Below are 20,439 nucleotides of genomic sequence, written 5' to 3' on the forward strand. Positions count from 1 at the left end.
TCATTTGTCGCTGGTTTTCCAAAAAAGGATTTCTCTTGCCGATGTCTTAGAGAACCAAAGAAAAGTACATCTGCATAAATATATCACGTGCCATAGTGATTTCAGGTATGAATATATTGAGTCTGTCTGCCTGTATGTTTACATGTGGGTAACTGTATTTTTATACATGTTTTGTCTATATATTTATTCATTTATTCATATCTCTACACATTTGTTTATATTAATTTTAGCTCTGACTACTCATTTATACGTTTATAATGTTATCTATTTATATGATTGCATCTCGATTTCTCCCCACTTCTTGCATATATACAGTATATATATATATATATATATATATATATATATATATATATATATATATATATATATATATATATATATATATATATATATATATATATATGTGTGTGTGTGTGTGTGTATATAAGATGTTGCATATATCTAAATTTATGTAAATTTACGCAATTTATATGTACGTAATTTTAGATATATAGCCTACATGCATACATATACACTTACATAAATTAGGTATACATACAGTATATATATATATATATATATATATATATATATATATATATATATATATATATATATATATATATATATATATATTGTTTGATCTCTGTACTGTGTGTGTGTGCACGTGACAGGTCTCCAGTGCTCAGAACTGACAGGTACCAGGACAGTCAGTGTGCACATGATCATGCTGCACCCTGGTGTGCTAGTGGTTTGTCACAGATCCCAGAGTTGTTCACATACGCTATTTCCCATACCCATTCTCCTGTGGCTTCTACTAGTTTGCCTTTCACCAAATATAAGGAGCTCCATTGGCCTGATGACCATGGCTCAGAGCCCCACTGGCTCATGGTGCATCAGTTAGCAAGTAGAACTGATCATGCACCATGCTTCAGGGGATCTGACAGAACCAAACGGTCCTTGTCAGCGATCAGAACTGCAATACTTTTTATATTCAGAATAAAATCACCAAGATTTCTTAAAGTTGTTTTCCTTCCTACCAACATAAACTCAGTTGTATTTTCATTCAATTTCAACTTGTTAAATTTCATCCATCCCTGAACACTAGTAAGAACGTGATTTAGTTTTTCTTTTGTAACTTTAATATTGTTCATGTAGGAATAAAATTTGGTGCCATCCACAAATAGCTTGAACTTTACCCCATGTCCCTATAGAGATTAGGCCTAATATACTTCCATGTGGTACTCCGTTTCTTAGTATTTCATAAGATGAGTATGAGTTTCCAACCTGTGCACGCTGTTCTCTGTCACACAGGTAATCTTTCAAATACTCTAAAGTTTCCTCAAATACCAATTGAATGGGAATCATTTAGAAGTTTATGTACAACTGGATCAAAAAGCAGCACTGAGATCAAGTAAGACCGAAATGCCACATTTGCATTCATCTAAAATGTCTAATAGATCATTTACGGCAGAGCTTACTACAGTTTCTGTAGAATATGATTGTCTATAAGGTGACTGACTATCCGGCAAGGCATTTACCTTTTTAAGATGACCAATCAATTGCTCTAGAATTAAATAATTTCTCTTTAAGAAATCAAGAACATTATCAGCCCGTTCTTGATCACAGAAACCGGGGAGACTATTTCCTTGACATTTAAAGTTAAACCATCAAGAAATCTATATACTTTATTCATATCCTTTTCTGCTTCTCAGAATTTTTTATTACATTATTCAGTTTTCCACTTTCTTCTTAGATAATTGTAACGGTTTTTAACTATTCTGTATTCTTCCCATGCATTTTCAGTCGTCAACCTTTGCCATTTGTCCTCCTTACGTCTTTTTTGAGTTTCTCCGTCGAACCAAGGTGATCTGTCCTTAATGATTATGCATTTCTTCATGAACAAGCACAATATTATCATATTCACTTTTATTCACCCTATCACATACATTTACGTGACAGCTTACACAGGTCTGGTCTCAATAGATCAAGGTTGTTAAATGTATGTTTTTGTCCAATGGAACGCTCCTGGTCTTGTGCTTACGTTGTGTTAAATGTACATTGTACCGTCCAAGAGAACGCTCCCAGTTTCGTATTTACAATGTATCAGTTTGAATTGTTCTTAAAATCTACCCTTTTTAAGGAACACGTATTGAATAATTGTTAAATATTTTCTTATATGACAAATTGTATTTGTGTTGTAAAGCAAATGTCGATTTTCCCCTTTGATTTGGTGATGCATACTTCTCCTCAATCCCCCGTGCCTGCCAGTAACTGACAAGCTGTTATTTTCTTAGTCGCTTAGAATGAGATTTAATGTGTGAACAGTCGAAGGTGCGTTCAGACTCTCTGGGTCGCCTATCCTTACATTAAAGTCTCCACATTATAGACTTTTGCAGTAATCAGATTCCTTTATCGAAAGATTTACACTTGATCATGGAGGATTATAGACAACATTAAATGATATTCTCTGATCTAAACATTTGAAGTTTACCTCAGCATTCATAGTTACCTGAATTCTCCTAATTATGTTTTCAGCTGACCAAATTTCTGGGCTCTGCACTAAGTATTTTTATCATCAGTCATTATCACACCGTGAAAACTTTACACGTTAAAAAGGTAGAAAAAGCAGCTATGGAAATTTTGGCTCACGGGAAAATATAAGCAAAAATCGCACAGACGCGAATAAAGGCACGAGGAAAACTAGCAACGTGTGTGAGCCGTTACATAGGAATCGCAACCAACGTAATACTACTAATTTCAAGAAAGCCGTTTGAAATGTTTTAGTGAAACGAGATTTGGCGAGAATGGACGTCGCATCGGTTAGTCAGATAGAGAGGTCGCTTCTAGTATGAAAGGTGAGAGTCTGAGAGAGTTAAGATTCCATTAACGCAGTTTACGGTATGCATTTAAGTAAACTAGGGGTAGATTACAGTTTCGTATGCTGGGCCGCCTAACTCATTCTGCCCGTGCCTGATTCCTACTGATTTTCTTTCTCTTTACCTTTACCCCTGGTTTCTTTTTCAAAACCACGAGGTCTAGCCTATGTCCTTCCCTCAGTGCCTGGATGCGGCGGTTCCCCTCAGTGGACCAGTTTAATTCCAGCAATAATATTGCTTCCTGTGTTTCGCAAAAAGTTGGTATCTTATGGAAAATGTTTGAATATTGTGTAATGAAACTAGGATATAACATTGAGTGCTGGGTAATTCTGAGTACTAGCTCGGCGCCTGTTTTTACCTTGGGATCTGGTTTTTTCTACACTTTTAGGGCTTCTGATACTGGCGGTGAGTTTGTTTGTTGTCGGCCAACTGTTGTTTGCCCCGTAACTCTGCTCAGCAGTAAAGGGGGACTGTGGGAATTCAGGGTTTTGGGTGTTGGGGGGGAGAACGCAGAAATGGAGCGGACAGGTTTACGTTGGGGAGGCACCCTCTGGAGGGGAAAAGCGAGAGGGAGCCATTCGCCAACAGAAGGGAGTTAAATGCATTTCGCCGTGTTGAGTACTGGAATCTGGGGGGGGAGATAGAATGTCCCTTCGCCGTGTTTAGTACTGGTCTGGGGGGGTACCCATACGTTGACAAGTTATTGCACTTGCCGGACAGGATATGAACCGTTCCAAACAGACGTACCCGTGCTGTCTTGTGAAGATCTTGTATGGAAACCCCTTGTTGGGTGGACTTCAGGGGTTAATTACAGGTTAATTACATTTGTGCGACAGAAATTGAAGATAAATCCGTAATTAGCAACCAAAAAACTGTAGAAAAAGTCAAGTCAGAAGGAAATCACCGCTGCGGAGCTACTACTTAGATCTACCGAGTACTGTATACCAGTGGGGTTTTTGGGTGCTGGCTGTCATCTCTGACTCTTGGATAGAAATGTGTCATTAACCCTGACCAAGTTTATTTTGCCAACTCTTAATGTTGACTTGTTTGCAACACTATGCAGGCTGCTGCAGCAAACATTGTCTTTTTTTCTAGCATTAGGAGCAAATTCACTCCTACTTTCTGCTGATGCCTTCTGAATTCAGGTGTATCAGTTTTATTTTCTATTCCCTCCTGTTTATTTATTTATCACCTTTTCCTATAACTTGTTTCAGTAGGCTGATCTCCCTTTGGAGTCCTCTTGGGTTTAATCTCGTGACTCTATCCATAAGGGTTTTCAGCTAAAGAATTGAAATAAAGAAATACCCCTTCACATGTTACTGACCATTGGTACATCCTTGTAGGTAGGCAGTTTTGGGTAATATGGCCATTCATGTTGGCACACAAGTTCAAATAAATGTTCCGTCTCCAAGACTGAAAATTGATGTTTTCTTTCAGTCACTGTCCTGGGAGCGAAGCCCACGTGCATAGTGTTATGTATGTAAGATTCCTTGTGTAACGACGCATGTAAGGGTGCAGGAAAGCATCATGCTTAGCCCTTAAGGGATGGGCTAATTATATATCATGCAGACCCCACGACCTGGCAAACTTTAAGGTTGGCCAGTTTAAGAAAAAACATATTAACCAAAGCAGGAGATATGCAAATGCACATGGTGAAAGAAAAAAATTTTTTAAATTTTCCCCTTTCCATGGGAAATTGAAAGTGACCATTTACAACCCTGTGTGGAGCCTCTTTTACAAAGCACTCTTAAATTTTACCAAGTTATACATGTTTTTCTAACAATTTGATTTTATTTTATTTTGTAAAATTATAATTACATCTCATACAGTATCATAACAGATAAGAACTAAAATCAGTAACAATTCTGAGTATATTTGTTATAAAATATTTACATAAATTTACTGAGATCGGGAGATGCAGTAACTTTTTTGGAGGTATACATGTTTGTTCTGACACGATATACAAACCATCGTTGCAACTGTTATCCAGGCTGACCAATCCGGTCAAGGCTCTTGGTCCACCCGTCTAGGACCCCTGCTACCCATGCTCTTTGCATAAGTGCAACTGCTATCTGGGGTTCCTGGTCTGGCTTAGCAAGCCAGGCTGTCTAGGCCAGCCAAGGAATCTGTGCTACTGACACAAGATCTTTGGCTAACAGGGGTCCAGGGAAGTGACAGGGCCCATGCAGTCCTTTCATCCAGACTTAATTAGGGGTGATTTCCCCCTCCTTCCCTTCTTTTCTGTAGAAGTTTGTCTTCTAAGGAGGTTTGGCATGATCATGGATAGCCCTTGCTCACATTTTCATGAGTGAGTACATTCCATGACCCATGGGTTTGTTGTCAAATTAGTTTGACTACCGCTCTCCATGGACCAGTGGTGGCTGCTTAACTGGTCGGTTAGTGAGCCCAGATCCCTTTTGGGGAGGTAGCACCTCGCCTAGGTATCCATTTGGCAGGAGTCAGATTAGAGTGACTGGTTCTCCTCCCTCTCTCTTTACTTCCTTCTTCTCCAGTAAATGGAGAGTCAGAGTGCCATTCTGTATGCAAGCTGGACAGATGTGGGTGCAGGTTAGCTATCTGACTGAGCACCAGTCTTTTCATTGGCAATGAAGGGATGCAAGTTCCCCTCCTCTTTTGGCAAGTGGAGAGGAAGACAAACACTAAAGCAAGCCCGTTGATTATATTTACCCATTTTATTGTCTCCAACACTACAGTTGGGTTCTTAAACCCTGATTAAGTAATGGATTACAAACCCTATACTTAATGGTCCAAAGTCTAGCATCTGCTACATCCCATACACACAGTGTGCTAAAATTACAGGATTCCTTCTGCTCCTTACAGACCAGGAAGGTAACGCCCCAGGATGGGCAAACCTACCAGTGTTCAGGGAGTACCCAGATTCCTCCCACCAATGGGTAAGTCTCCTGTGGAAAGAACGGAAGGTTTGTATTTGTGTAGGAACAAATAGCAGAGTATAAAAGTAATTTGTTTATTCCTAAAAAACAGGCCTTAAGTTTATTACATTTATGGCCCACCTAGCCAACCCTCACTCTGGTACCTGGACTGGAAGGCAAAGTGGAGTGCAGACCGACAGGTGAGCAGGGCTTCCCCCTGCCTGTAGTTAGTTGACTACCTTTTCAGTAAGTTTGAATGGCTGTTCCAGTTCGCTTTTGCAAGCAAAATTCTGTGTAAACAACTTCAGGTTTGTATGTTAGGGAAAATACGAATTACTTTTAAAATTTGCGATATTTCTTAACAGGTTTGAATGATCAAGAGAGAAGGACAATGGACAATGATTTCCGTTGGAACTGGGCCCACCAAATTTCGGAAAGTTATGGAAATGTTATAGAAATGGATACAGAGAAAAAAAATGTAACATTTTTTGACAGGTAAGTAAAGATCTATTTTATTTTAACACAAACCCCATCAGTTCACATTAACCTACATTGCATGGTCAGGACTCCAACAGGCACACCTTGGAATGTACACTTTCCTCTGCCCAGCCCTGCATCACCAGTGCTCCAAGTATTATTGTGTCTTCAGCCAGGGCACACATGTTTTTGCTGTTCCTGGAATCATTAGAATTTTCTTTCTTGGTACTCATATTCACCATTTTTTCTCTTGCTCTGCTGTGTTCTCTTGTTAATTAAAATCAAATTTCATATAAGTAGCTTACCAAGTAATTACATCGCTATAGTTTCTAACTCGCGTGGCAGCCTTTATTTAAAAAATCACAGTAGCTCTTCAGTAGTTTAGTGTAGGTGACAAGCCCCACCAACCAACGGGAGTACTGGAAACAACTTAGCAGAAAACCTCATTCCGCTTCCAACCTTGCCATTGCTGGTCTCGAGTCTAGGTTTAACAAGAAATTTAACCTAGTAGTGAATACAGTGAAGTGGTGGAGGTGGCAACTCGTCCAGTTTGTTCTCCTAGACCAAGGTCACTGCCATACTCCCCTAAACCTGGAAGAAGACATACCAAAAGTCCAATGGAGGCCAAGGGGGTTGGTCCACGGGTAGTTGACCCCTCAGTCGAAGCTGTTGCGCGTTCCCAGGTATTGGCAGACAGCCACTGGATAGGCGTCTTGACAGGAGATAGTGTTTTGCAACTGGAGGAGGTGGCTGCTCGTCCCGCTGGTTCTTCTAGATGAAGGTCCCTCTCATACTCCCCTAATCTGGGGAGAAGATATACCAGAGGTCCAAGGGAGGCCGGTGGGGTTTGCCCTGGGTAGTCACCCCCTCAGTTGAGCTTGTTCATTGCTCCCAGGCTTCAACAGACAGCCATTGGAAAGGCGTCTCTGTGGATGTGCATCAGTTGTTGTCTGACTCTCGAGACTCCAGCCTGGACTTGGAAGCGCCGCTAGCGCTTTCTAGATTTGTCTCGTCCATTGAAGAGGCTTTCAGGCAATGCTGGCTGCTCTTTGATGCCCAGTTAGTGGTTTAAGGAGCTGGACACAGTCCTCAACCTTCCTGTAGCGCATGGGACAGCTGGAGTATTTCTCCCCTGAGCATACTTCTGTTGGGGACCAGTATTTGGCTCCCAAGCACCCAACGATCCTTCTCAGGCACCCATTGTCTTCATTCAAGCACCCATCTCCATGAGTGCCCAACGCTAGCTCCTGAGTGTCGCCGCCAGTTTCTGGGCGCCTAGAGCCAGTTTCCAAGTGTCCGGTGCCAACTCTTCAGTATCAGTCTCCTGCTTGGAGCACCAAGCCCCCATACCAACCACAGATCTCCTAGCCTGTGCAGCTCTCCTGTATTTATGGGCAAATCTTTCTACCCTTTTTTGGCTCCTGTTAGCCCCGGTCTCACCTACCTCAACCTTCCTGATGAGGAGCCGTCCAGATGACAGACCTAGGCTTCCCACATGATGCTTTCATCATCTTCTAAGAAGGCACTTGAGGAGTTTGAAATTTGGTGTTCTGCTAAGAGGGAGCAAGGAAGACGTCCTTTGTTTTTCTGCCCTTATGCTGAATCCAGTGTTGTTTTATTTCCTTTGCCAATGGAAAGCTCCTTTTTCCCAATGCTCAGCGTTTTTGTCTGCGAAAATTTTTTTCTCGTCAGCAGAACTTGACCTCCTTGTCAAAGATCTCTTTGAGTTGTTTGAAGTTTGAAGTTTCTTGGGCTGGATGGTGAGAATGCTAGCCAAGAACACTGAAGATTGCAATGATTTGTGGAGACTTTGCCTTGGACTGTCTTGGAGTCCTTTCTCATGCAGACAAGACCATCAGGAATGGCTCTCTTGGACTTGCAGTTCTTTTCTCTTTTGGGGGATTTTGAAGGAAGAGATTTTTGGTACTCCCGTTCCACTAAGTGAGTCACTCAGATCCAGAATTCAGGCCTCCAGTAGAAGTTGACTTAGGATCTTCTAGTGCATTCTTCCAAATGCCCCAAGGATTTGTCCACGTTTGTTCCCAAGACGGTCTACCTTCTCCAGCAACATCCCCTTCATGGGAGTAAGCCCAAGTCCAGTCTAGGACCCTCTTTAGTGTCCAGAACTATCAAGAGGAGCCCAAGTCCTTGCCCAAGAATGAGGAAGAAGTCCTCTGTGCACAAGTGGGAGGCTTGGGAAAACATTTGGCTCTTTTGGAGGAGGTCTCCTCTCTCCTTCAAAAGAGAGTCTTGGAAGAAGTCGAGGACATCAACTCAGAAGGGTTCTACTACCGTCTGTTTGTGGTAACCAAATCATCGCGGTTTGGAGACCAGTCTTCAATGTAAGCCCCCTCAATCTCTTTGTCTGGCAGACAACGTTCAGATGGAGACGAGCCAATCAGTCCTTTCATCCATTCACCAGGGCGATTGGATGATAACCTTGGATATGCAGGATGCGGGGACAGGGAAACACAGCAGTTTCTAAATGCCTGTCTCCTCTCGGAGAGGCTGACACCAGCTCCCAAGTGCCCGGCTCCAGCTAAATCTCCAGTTTTGGGCTCTTTGCTTCAGCCTCTCTACAGCACCTCAAGTGTTCACTCGAGTTCTCGCTCCTCTAGCAATGACTTCATTTAATAGGCATTAACGTCAGTCTGTATCTGGACAACTTGCTTCTTCGATACCCTTCGAGGGAAAAGTGCACGAAGGACTTGTATATCTCTCTCAGGAACTGGCAATTATCATCTACCTTCAGAAGTCCCAGTTGGCCCTGGACTTTTCAGGCTTTTCCTCTGCCAAGAGAATCGCCAGCTACCTTCAGACGGTCCACAAATTTCTAGTCTCTTCATTTTGCCCAGCCCATCAGTGGATAAGCCAACTGGGGACTGTCGTCCATCAAGACATTTGTCAAGTTTGGCAAACTTCTCATGAAAGTTTATGCAATTCTTCCTCTAGACCAACTGGGACAGGGAAGCACAGCCGGACACCTATGCGTTTTCCATAAACCCGGAAATCAAGTCGGACCAACATAGTGGCGGTCCGAATGTAGACTTTCAGAAGGAAAACCCTTCATCCTCTGAGCCCAGACTTAGACTTCTGTTCAGGCTCCTCGGTTCTAGGTTGAGGAGTCCTCTCAGGAAACCGGGAAGTTTCTGGGACGTGGTCTCCAGAAGAACAGAACCTTCACATCACTGTCAGGGAGGTGAAAGCTGTTCACTTAGGGCTTCAGTGCTTCTTGATCCCATTTCTCAACAAGACTGTGGCAGTCCATTCAGACATACCACAGCCCTAACGCACATTCTACCCTTTGGAGAGAGAGGGAGAGAGAGAGAGAAGAATAACTCCTTATGATATCAAAAGATTGAAACCCATGAGCTTCTAAGGGCAACAATTCTTCCCCTTCAGCCAATATGTCAAACTACCAATTAAATGGACATTTACCCTCCCCTCTCCTTTCTCAAGTCAGCATAAAAAGACTGGGAATTACTATTTGTTTGTTTAAAATGTTAAATAATTTACTACACAAATGCATGGGAAATATATATTATTACTATTATTATTATTATATTTAATCTTATTATTTGAAAATTAGTACTTTTTAGGTAAATCACTTATTTATCATATAAACGAAACATAGGTACATATTGCATGTCAGAAAAATTCTCCCACCTAAATAAGAGAGAGAGAGAGAGAGAACTTATTATTTTTATTCAATGTTGTTATTTAATCTTTTTGAACTTAATAATATTTATTTGAAAATTAGTACTGATGGTTATACCATCATCCTGAAACACTTATATATCATTTTACTATAATTTTTAATACTTTTAATATAATTTTAATATTTCAATAGTATCAATTTTGAGCATCTGTCTTTGCTTTAATGAGGTCCAGGTCCTCCTGAATGGAGGGGAGAAAACCAGTCTCTCTCTCTCTTTGAGTTACATATTATTTAATCTTACAGTGTTATTATTATTATTATTATATTATTATTATTATTATTATTATTATTATTATTATTATTATTATTACAGTGGTTCCTCGGCGTACGAATGATTCTTTAATCATATTTTCGTTACAAGAAGTAAAATTTTCGAAAATTCTGTTTCCATGTACGAGCTAAAAATTCTCTTTACGAGCTGTTTGGTGGAATCTTGCGCGTGGCCGGCCGGGATTGTGGAAGGGGAGAGACAGGACCCCCTTGGTCCTATAGATACTTAGCACCCTTGATTGATCTTCAGTCAGGCAAAATGGCTGTAGAGTTAAAGTGTTGCCTCCCATGAAAGTAACAGTTCAGTATGATAAACCAGAGAAATGGATTATACAGTTTGTGGACATGTGCAAAATTTAAAAAGTAATTTTGGTATAACCTTATTTTATTTTTTTAGCATGCCATCCTCCTAATGTATGCTATTGGTTTCATCAAAATCTGTAGCTCATCAGTGCTTGATGTTTGTGAATTTGCAAGTAAAAGTTCCTGCCATTTGTGGGATACTCTCCACATGAAACAAGTTAATTATGTTGTCTGGTTTAGCTGTCAGGTGACAGACTGTGTACCAGGGGTAGTGTAGATAAAATTATGAACAGTGTGTATTTTTCAGTAATGAATAGCTGATGAGTCTAAGGCCTTCATAGTAGCAAGACATGCTTGTATGGCAATGTTAATGTTTTTATGTAATAAATTATTTTCCATTGTAGGGTTTCAGCATGTGGGATTATTGCAGTTCGATCTGATTGGCCCATAGCAGAGAACCACTACCACAGCTGGACTGTAAAAGTGCAAAGGTCATCAGGTGGTAATATGGTAGGTTATTTAAAAGTGTTTGAAGTATAGACTGTAAATGGCAGAATTTGAATAAGTTATATTCATACAGAAGCATAAACCATTATTTTGCTTGAAACCGTATTGCCAAAATTTGTTGGTAAAGAAGGTACAAAACAAAGAATTACAATTCAGAATCAACTCGTACTCTGATGAAACTAGACACTATACAGTATCAAGTTACCAGAAAAGCACTGATTAGATATAGGCAGTCCCCAGTTTATGGCAGCACGGCATAAGCTGAAAATCACCGTAATAACCCAAAGCATCATAATTACATAATGGGAATAAATAGCACTTACAGCGCTGTTAATGGCACCGTAAGGACCGTAAGTCTGGGTAACGGCGCCAAAAAATCAAGGTTAACAGCACCATGAGGCAAGCGCCGTAAGCCCGGAACGACATAACTAATTCCTTTTCTGCCAGAGCAACTGACCACAATTTTCTCCAGGTAGAGTTTGTGGTCCTGTAAGAGACTTTCCCCAGGCTTTGTCTGTGAGGTTTATGCAAAAGAGGATGTGGTTCTTCCAAATTCTCTTAGGTCACTTCAAAGCACCTATGGAATAGCATTTCAGTGTAGAGTACCTTGAAATCAGGGATAACCTGCTGTTCCATGGGCTAGATGAGAGGAATCTTATTAGGGAGCAAGAACTTCATTGTTATCAACTCCTGCAGCAACTTGGCCTCCAAGCTTGGAGGATGAGTAGGTGCATTGTCCAGCACAAAAGGACCTTTGTTTCTCCTCAGGTTATTACATGACACTAGGGACAATCACTTCATTAGTCCACTCAGAAAATTCCATGGGTAACCAAGCTTTACTATTTGCCTTCCACATTAGGTTTCATTTATTTTTCAGGACATTGTTTTTCTAGAAGCCCTTGATGCTTGATGCTCTACTGTCTCAGCAGGTCTGGTAGGCAGACCTCCAGCAGCTGCTAGTAGAGATCATTCCAAGAAGTTGCCAACCAGGTAGAAACTTGAAGCTGCTGCTGCTCTTCCAAAGTTAAGCTTATCTGTTCACTCAGCTCTTCTTTTCCTGAGGCTACAGTCACCTTCAACAAATTTAGCCTTTAGAAGCTCTCAGTGTATGCATTAAAGGGATACAGAACAACCCCATCTCAGAATTTTGAATTTCTGGTAATTGGCAGTCATTGTGTCTATGGACCCAAGTTGTTTCTTCCAGCACTGCAGGAAGACCCTCCTTGTAGGACAATCTAGCCACCAAGGAGGAACTTTATTGGAGCTCTTTGAGCCTTAACAGGGCTGCATACAATTTGGTTTGAAGGTTATTTTACATGCTGTATAGGGCAGCTGGGCTTTATTGTTGCCGTCTTTTTTATACAGTGAGAGCCCTCCATTTCTTTTAAATAAAATAATGCTTTGAGAGGGGAAGAGTTTCATACTGTTTTTCCCCCATAGGGGGTTAGTGCTGTTAGTATACCTCACGTGGTGCACTGTAGGCATTACTTCAGGTTCTTTGCAGAATCCCTTTGGCCCCTAGCTGCAACCTCTTTCATTCCTTTTACTGTACTTCTATTCAAATTGTCTTTCTTCCATATGACTTCCTACCCTCTCTAACAGTTCTGCCATAGTGCAACTGCGAGGTTTTCCTCATGTTACACCTTTCAGACCTTTTTACTGTCAATTTTCCTTTCAGCGCTGAATGGCCTCATAAGTCCAAGCACTTGGCCTTTGGCCTATATTGTATACTCCTATTCCATATTCTCTCTCCTGCATCAGGAGGCAAAGTAAGTCTCCAAAATGCAATGGCTTTATGACTAAAACAAGGATGGGCAAATTAGTGAATTTTCAAGACATCAGCCCTCTCATCTTTGGGTGCCCTCAAGAGGAGTGATAATTTCAAAGCCATGCTAAGTGCAGGTATATGAAAAAATTAGGAATAGAACTAATCAAAATAAGTCTTTGGCTGAAACTATTTTCCATGTTAAAAATGCAAAAGTTGTACATTTGCTAATTTTTTCTTAGACCTTAGGGCAAAAGATGTGGAGTTGCTCATTCCCTCACAACAGATGTGGTCTTCTTAGGTTATAAGTTTCTGCATTGTGTCTGAAAGATTGATTGATCTGTGCATCTTTTTTTAACCACCACAGAATTCAGTCTTGTGCCTCGCATCCAAGACTTTGCTTTTTTCAGTTACCCCATGAGATTTTTTGCCTAATTTGTCCTCGACTGGAAATTTTCTGTAGTGGGGGTTATTCCTTCTTGTCCTCCCTCTGAAATAGCAAGGCAGGTTAATTATGATTAACTGGTTTGATATGAAACATTTAGTTGAAGTTTTATTAAATCAAAGAAAACTTTTCACACAAATTCATCAGTCATACTGAAGTGTCCTCTTTCCAGTTCCTGTCTTCTAGCTGTTTGGAAGTTTGACATGAAAGATGCACACACACACACACACACACACACTCTCAATAGTTGACTTCTAGTTATTCTTCTCCTGTCAAGGTTCAATAGCTACTTATATGGGGAGTTCAACATGTGAATTAAGGGTAATTATGATTGATGGGTTTGTATGGAAAATTTGGTTTTACAAAATGAAAATTAAGTTTTATTCTATCATGATTTACAGTTTGTTGGTGTGGCCACAGAGAAGACAGATTTTACCAGACTGCTTCCATATGGAAGTTGGCTTGGTCGTGATAAAGAGTCTTGGGTTCTTTCTTCTTGGGGTAAGTTACTTAAACATTTTTTCTACTTTTTTTCAATGACTTGCCTGATTTATTTTAAGAATTTGTCAGTACATTGATTTCATGGCTAGATGCCTCTGTTTTGTTAGTCTTTTATGAGCATTCTAATAAAACGTGAACAGTGTATTCTAAAAATGATCAGTAACATACATAATGCTTGATAGTTTTTTGTGCAGGTTTTATAGTCTTATGAAAATTATTTTACCTGAGACTGTAAAATCTGCAGTAGTAAACTATTAAAATGTTGCTTTAAATTAGTTGTTCTTAGTTATTTGTTAGCCAGAAGTGACTCATGACAAGAAGAATAGATTGTACCAACAGCAGACTTGGTCTCCATATCGATAGTTCTAAAGGGTAACATCACAGTAGTCATGCCAGAAATGACTATGGGCGCCACCATGACAACCAGCCAATTGCTGGGCCAGCACTAATTTTAACTGACTGTTCCACCAAAAGTTGTTTAGCCAGGTTTTCTACTGGAACTCACAATTTTTGGGATTCCAAATTCGAACATATCAGTTCATTAAAGAAAATATATAGTGAATTAGTAAGATTTTAGTTCAGTAAATTTTTTCCCTCATCTTTTTCCCAGTCTTGTGTGAAAGCTTTGGAGTGAGGGAGGAGGGTGTAACCTGTCAAATATGTTAAATATCTTTACATATTGACTGCGAAGGGTGGAAAGTGTTGCCCACTCTTGGTCAAACATATGTTGCTCTCTCTCTCTCTCTCTCTCTCTCTCTCACCTAAGGTGAGAGATAGATAGATAGAAAGGGAAAGTAGTTGATAGAAAGATATACATAATATATACTACTATTGACATTTTTAATTGTTTAACTAATGTAAGCAACTCAGTATCTCTCTCTCTCTCTCTCTCTCTCTCTCTCTCTGTTATTGGCTAGAAGGGTTAGAAGTACATACATATATATTTTTAAGGGTAAAATGTTTAAGATGACTTTGAAATAATATTAATAATATCCTTTATATAGGTAACTTACCAAGTAACTACATAGCTATTACGTTTTATTTATCTGCAGCTTAAATTTGAAAATTCACAGTAGTGTTCCAGTATTTTGGTGTAGGAACATGCCCTACCTACTTTTGGGGAAGGATAGATAGAACTCTACTAACCAGCCCAATTCATTTCTACCGGTTGACAGCTTAACATGGTTGTTGACGTCAGTTTTCATTTAAATATAATTCACAGAATGGTTTTCATAGTTTTTTGGTGAAGTATTCTTTGTCTTGGTAGCGATTGCGCTAATCGTATTAGCTTATTTAGCTTGTCCTTTTGCCTTTCATTCAGATGTCTTAACTCTAGTTCTGCTAGCAGTAGGTTTTGCAGCAAGGGCTGCAATACCAGACTTACTTCAATTAAATATAACTCTCATACCATTTGTTTTGAATGTAGAGGACAAAATTGCTCTTCAGACTTGACTTGTGACTAATGCAAAGAGTGGGATCAGGGGAAATGGAAAACTTTGGCTAGTTATTTAGATAAGCTTGAGAAGAACATACGAAGGAGAGCGGCTGCTAAAGCTGAAGCTAAGAGTTCAGTTAGTCAGGGTTCTCCTGTTTTGCATGCCCTTCTGACTTCTGTAAATGCATTTTCCCCTATCACCAATCCTCTAGCTTTACATGTGACTCCATTATCCAACTTCCAACTTTCCGAACCCAATGCCATCTCCAGTCTGGAAGCCAGAATGGACCAGAAATTTGGTCTCTTAGGTAACACTGTAGCTCAGATAGATGCTTCAGTGAGGGGCCTTATGGATAAGTTTAGTGCCAGTGATCACGGTGCAGCTGTTGTGTTAGTGGAGGAGGTGGCTACTCATCCCACCGACTCTCCTAGACGAAGTTCCCTGTCAAACTCCCCTAAACCTGGGAGGAGGCAATCTGTAAGTCCAAGGGAGGTCGGTGGGGTTTGCCCACGGGTAGACACCCCCTCAACCGAACCTGTTGTTGGAGATTCCCAGGACTCGGCAGACAGCTACTGGAAAGGCTTCCAATTGGAGTTCATGCCCGTTTATTGAGTGATTCTGATTCGGGATCTGATGAATCCAAGTGTAAAGCGAGTCAGAAGCACAGTTGGCGCTTTAAGAGTGCATCCAGGCCACTGGAAAGCATGATATCTGCAGCTGAGTCTGATTTTCTGATCTCATGCAAGCGGACCAGAGATCGGGATCAGAGTCCCAAACCATCACGTAGTTTTTGGGATGATCCGTCTAATGCATCGCCCGCAGTGTCTGGGTCAAAGCATCAGTTTTTGCCACCCAAGCGGGTCTCCAAGAAAACTGTAGATCGTGCTTCAGTATCCAAGGGATCCAAGCATCCAGTTGGATCCAAGGGATCTAGCTTAGTGGGATCTGGAGGATCCAAGTATGTAGTGGGATCTGAGGTATCCAGTTATGTAGTGGGATCTGAGGGATACAAACATCCATTGGGATCCATCCATTTGTCCAGTGGGATTCGAGGGATCCTTTCATCAAGTGGGATCTGTGGGATCCAAGTGTTTAGTAGGATCCAAGGAATCTAAGCACACAATGGGATCTAGAGGATCTGATGTGCCTGTGTGACCAGATCAACACGTAGTTCATGTGCAGTCATCAGTGTGTGCTCGCTCCCCTTCCGAGCTGGCAACAACCTCATCCAGGCATCTGGCGCCCCACTCCACTTCTCATTCAGTTGAGGATCCTTCTCTGGAACCGATTCAGCGATGCTTAGACAGCATTCTAGATCCGTTACGCAAACCAACAGTGACTCATGAGCCCGAGGATTTGGCTCTTTCACCCATTTCGTCAGAAGAGTACATAGAACAGGATCAGCCTTCTTCAGCCTACATCTCTCTTCTGAAGTACGTCTTGTTTTGCTTCCTGACTTCTTTTCACCAGCAACTCCATCTTCGCCAAGTTCGGCTTTTATGATGAGACAGCCTTTGGAAGCTTCTAGGCTGCCTAAGATAGTTCTATCGTCATCTTCGAAGAAAGCTCTGTCAGGCATTGAGAGCTGGCTGACAGACAAGAGGGATCTGGAGCAAGCGGTATTTTGTGCTCCTCCTTCTCGTTTATCTTTATCTAAGAGGAGGTACTTGTCGTAAGTTACTGGGGAAGCCTTGTTGTTGGGAGTTTCAGCCTCCTCCCAAGGGGACTTCTCCAGTTTAATTGATTCGTCACGGAGATCTGCTTTCTCCTCATCCAAGATCTTATTCATGACTTCAGAACTCGACCATTTGATGAAGGATATCTTTAAGGTCTTCGAGATCTTAAGTTTTCTAGACTGGACTGTCAGCGCCTTAGTGAAGAAAATAGAAGACTGTGCCACTCTCCAAGATAACTTTGCCACAGACTGGCTGGGAGTGCTCTCATGCACTGATAAGGCAATTTGGGATGGATCCCAAGAGCTGACAGCCTTGTTTGCAGTGGGAGTGCTTAAGAAGTGAGAACAGTGGTGTTCATTCACTTCAAAAGGGGTCACTCCTTCACAGAGATCCACACACTTCTTTTTGCTTCTTTAGATCAGCATAGTCTCGATCCCTGTGCCACAGTAGAGCATATTGCAATGGATTTGCAAAAGAAATCTACTCAAGACTATAATAAAAAAAATAATTTTGTACAACAAATTAAGTTTTCACTCCATAAATTATATAATAATGGAAAAAATATTGAAATATGTTGGATCCCTGTCCATGTAGGGATTAAAGGAAATGAAGAGGCTGATCAAGCAGCTAAAGAAGCAGTCCACATGACAAGAGCAAATGTAAACATCCCCATTAGTGACTATATAAGATATATAAAAACAATCATTGTAAGTAAATGGCAAAATATATGGAATGAAGAACCTGAAAATAATAAATTAAAACATAAAATCCAGTGTTGGAAAATGGAGTTCACGACACATGGACACTTAATGAACAATCCATGTGGCCCTCCTCCTGAATGTCCAGATTGCAAAGTGTTGATAACAGGGAAGTGTGTACTGTGTGAATGTCCAAAATATAACCTGCAGCGATTATTAAATTTTGGAAATAGATCAATAAAAGAAATTTTATCAGAATCTTCAACATTTTCAGTAATACCCGTTTTAATGTTCATGAGGAGCTGTGATTTAATTGATAAAATATAAAAATTAAATAATAAAAATATGAAAACCTAATGAATTTTAAAACAACTAAATTTTAAAATTTCACTTAATTTATTTTGAATTTTAATATACCTTTTTAGTGAGTATATATGGAAACATGAGTATAAATGTATTTATTGCGTGAGTGTGTACCAGTATGAGAGCTTATGCCTTTGTGCAACTTTTAATTTCATTTTCGTTCATTCATCACCATACAGAGTGACCTATTTGGTCCCAGCTAGCCTAGACCTGTCATTTCATCCAAATTCTTCAGGCCAGCCCTGTGAGAGCTGATAGTCAGCTCAGTGGTCTGGTTAAACTTTTTAATAATAATAATTATTCTTGGCCAAGAATGAGAATCTTTTAAGAAGGAAACCTCCTATTTTGATGAAAAAACTCAATTTAGCAAACAAGACATTATGCCCAGTTCAAGTACTTAAGATTTACCTAGAGGTCATGGCAAACATCCCAGAGGGTCTAATTTTCCTACACCCTAGCACAAACAAACCACTCTCTCTACAAGGGCTGAGAATACTTTTAGTGTCCCTCATTAAAAAGGCAAAAGGCAAATCCATGCGCCTTTCCTAGGTCACATGATATTAGGAAAATAAGTATGTTGTTGGCCTTCTTCAGAAATGTCTCTTTTGAAGAAGTCTCCGAATGTACAGGGTGGTCATGAGAGAAGTGTTCTTAAAACATTATTGCCATGAGCTCAAACAAATTCAACTACCCTGTATATCAGTAGGTGGTATGATTAGTCCTGACTCCATAGGTACTACAGTGGAAAACCAGGGGTCTTCCTGATGGTTGGGTATGCTAACTATCACTGGGGGAAGGTGTGACAATACTGCAACCAAACCCAGCATGCTTAAGTAAGTCACTGTAGAACCATATCCTAAAACATATGTTCGTGTTTAGTTTCTTGTACTTTGTTATCAAAACCTGAGGGGTATTTGGAGCAAAGAATGGGGCTTGAAACTTGTGGCTTGACCTCTGATCAGAAATGTATTTAATTTGGGTTGTTGGGATTAAAATTTTAGAGCTTAAGCCTTTTCGTCACCAGTCAATTTCTTTTTAAAGCTCCTTGAGAACGAAACAAGTGACTACACTATCAAAAAACAGGCTTTGACATAGGAAAAACCTATTTTTGGTAGTGGCTGTTGAGTCTTCAAACCCTCCCACTTCCCCGATGATAAGGCCTGGGATTTGGGTGAGGGATCATCCTGCACTGACCAACAGAATGTTATGGTTTCTTGGTCTCCTTACTGGTCCGTTGTCGACAATTTGGTGGACTGCGCATGTACATTAATCACATCCTCTTCTTGCAGGTTTTGCCAAAGGAAAGAATCAGGGTACAGCTTCGCTGTAAGATAAGGGAAAGAGCCCTCTTATCTTTGAGTCCATTACATACTCCATCATGTGTCATAGTGCTTATTATTACGACACAATACCTGGCCACGAGACCAACTAAGAGAGAATTCTTTGATGTTAGTTTGGTCACCATGGAGCTCTGACAGACCCATGGAAGGTAACTCCTTGAGTACCCAACAGCAACCACCAAAAATTGGTTTTTTCTATGTCAAACCTGTTATTTATCATTATCGACAGTTAAAAGAGTAAATTTATTGCAAGCACTCTCCTTAAGACTGTTGTAAAGGGAATTCTATTTTATCTTTTCGCCTTAGAGCCGAGAGGCACTGTACATATATTGTATAGGAGACATCTTTATATCATAAAGGTATTTACTTGTAGTGACTGTCGTTTTATAGGGCTTTTGGACCAAGGCACAGGAGTCCCCTCACGCCACCTCTGTTGCATTCTGGCTGAATTGAAGTGGTTTTCTCCGCAAGGCTGAGCTTCACTGCACACATATGAGTGCTTTGCTCCCTAAATGGAATCCAACTTTTGGTGGCAGTAAGCTCTAGAAAGGATTCCAGATCAGGTAAGAATGTTTTGGGTTTCATGCAAGAAACCTTGAGCTCGATTGGCTGGGTGGATTTAGTCTAGCAGCGCTACCCACCATCCTCATCTCAGTGTGGGAACCATATACCTTTAGCAATAGGCAAGATTCATTCCCAACAATATAAATTTTCATAATAAAATTTATTATTTGGATATTTATCTACTGTTAAGGAAGACCCCACCCAGCCTCCCCACAACTTGGGCTGTCAAGGAGAATTCTGACGAGCTAAAACATTCGAAATACACACACACCTGGTGGAGAACAGGTGTACTAAACAGTCATCCAGGCAGCAATTCGATCTTTTGTGTGAATGCCGACTTGCCTATCAATGCAGAGATGTAAGCTATCTTTAACAGTAGTTATGGTGATATTTCTTATTGCCTTTTATGTTTCATGTACTGTACAACATGCAGCCATTAAATAGTTGCATGAGTTTATAAGGACATTGTAAATACTGTTTCACATAGCAATGCTATAGACAATATGAATGTTTTCTTGGGCTTTGTTTTATTTTTGGTCATTGTAAATAAACTCATATTGTAGCGCACATGACTGTATGTAAAATAAGATACTTCATGTAAATAAATTTGATGGAAAAAGT

At 40.4% G+C, this 20,439-nt stretch overlaps 1 protein-coding gene across 1 annotated transcript in view; it reads left to right on the forward strand.

The window, feature by feature from the left end:
* Positions 1-2,704: 2,704 nt before the first annotated feature.
* The window catches only part of LOC136837563 (SPRY domain-containing SOCS box protein 3-like), a 28,486-nt gene continuing 10,751 nt past the window's right edge, over positions 2,705-20,439 (forward strand). The window contains exons 1-4 of the mRNA XM_067102429.1: positions 2,705-2,840; positions 6,121-6,250; positions 10,928-11,033; positions 13,642-13,741. Of these exons, the coding sequence (XP_066958530.1) occupies positions 2,834-2,840; positions 6,121-6,250; positions 10,928-11,033; positions 13,642-13,741 (343 nt within the window). The 5' untranslated portion in view covers positions 2,705-2,833. The remainder of the gene's footprint in view (positions 2,841-6,120; positions 6,251-10,927; positions 11,034-13,641; positions 13,742-20,439) is intronic.

Source organism: Macrobrachium rosenbergii, chromosome 59 (assembly GCF_040412425.1).
Source record: "Macrobrachium rosenbergii isolate ZJJX-2024 chromosome 59, ASM4041242v1, whole genome shotgun sequence".
NCBI lineage: Eukaryota > Metazoa > Arthropoda > Malacostraca > Decapoda > Palaemonidae > Macrobrachium > Macrobrachium rosenbergii.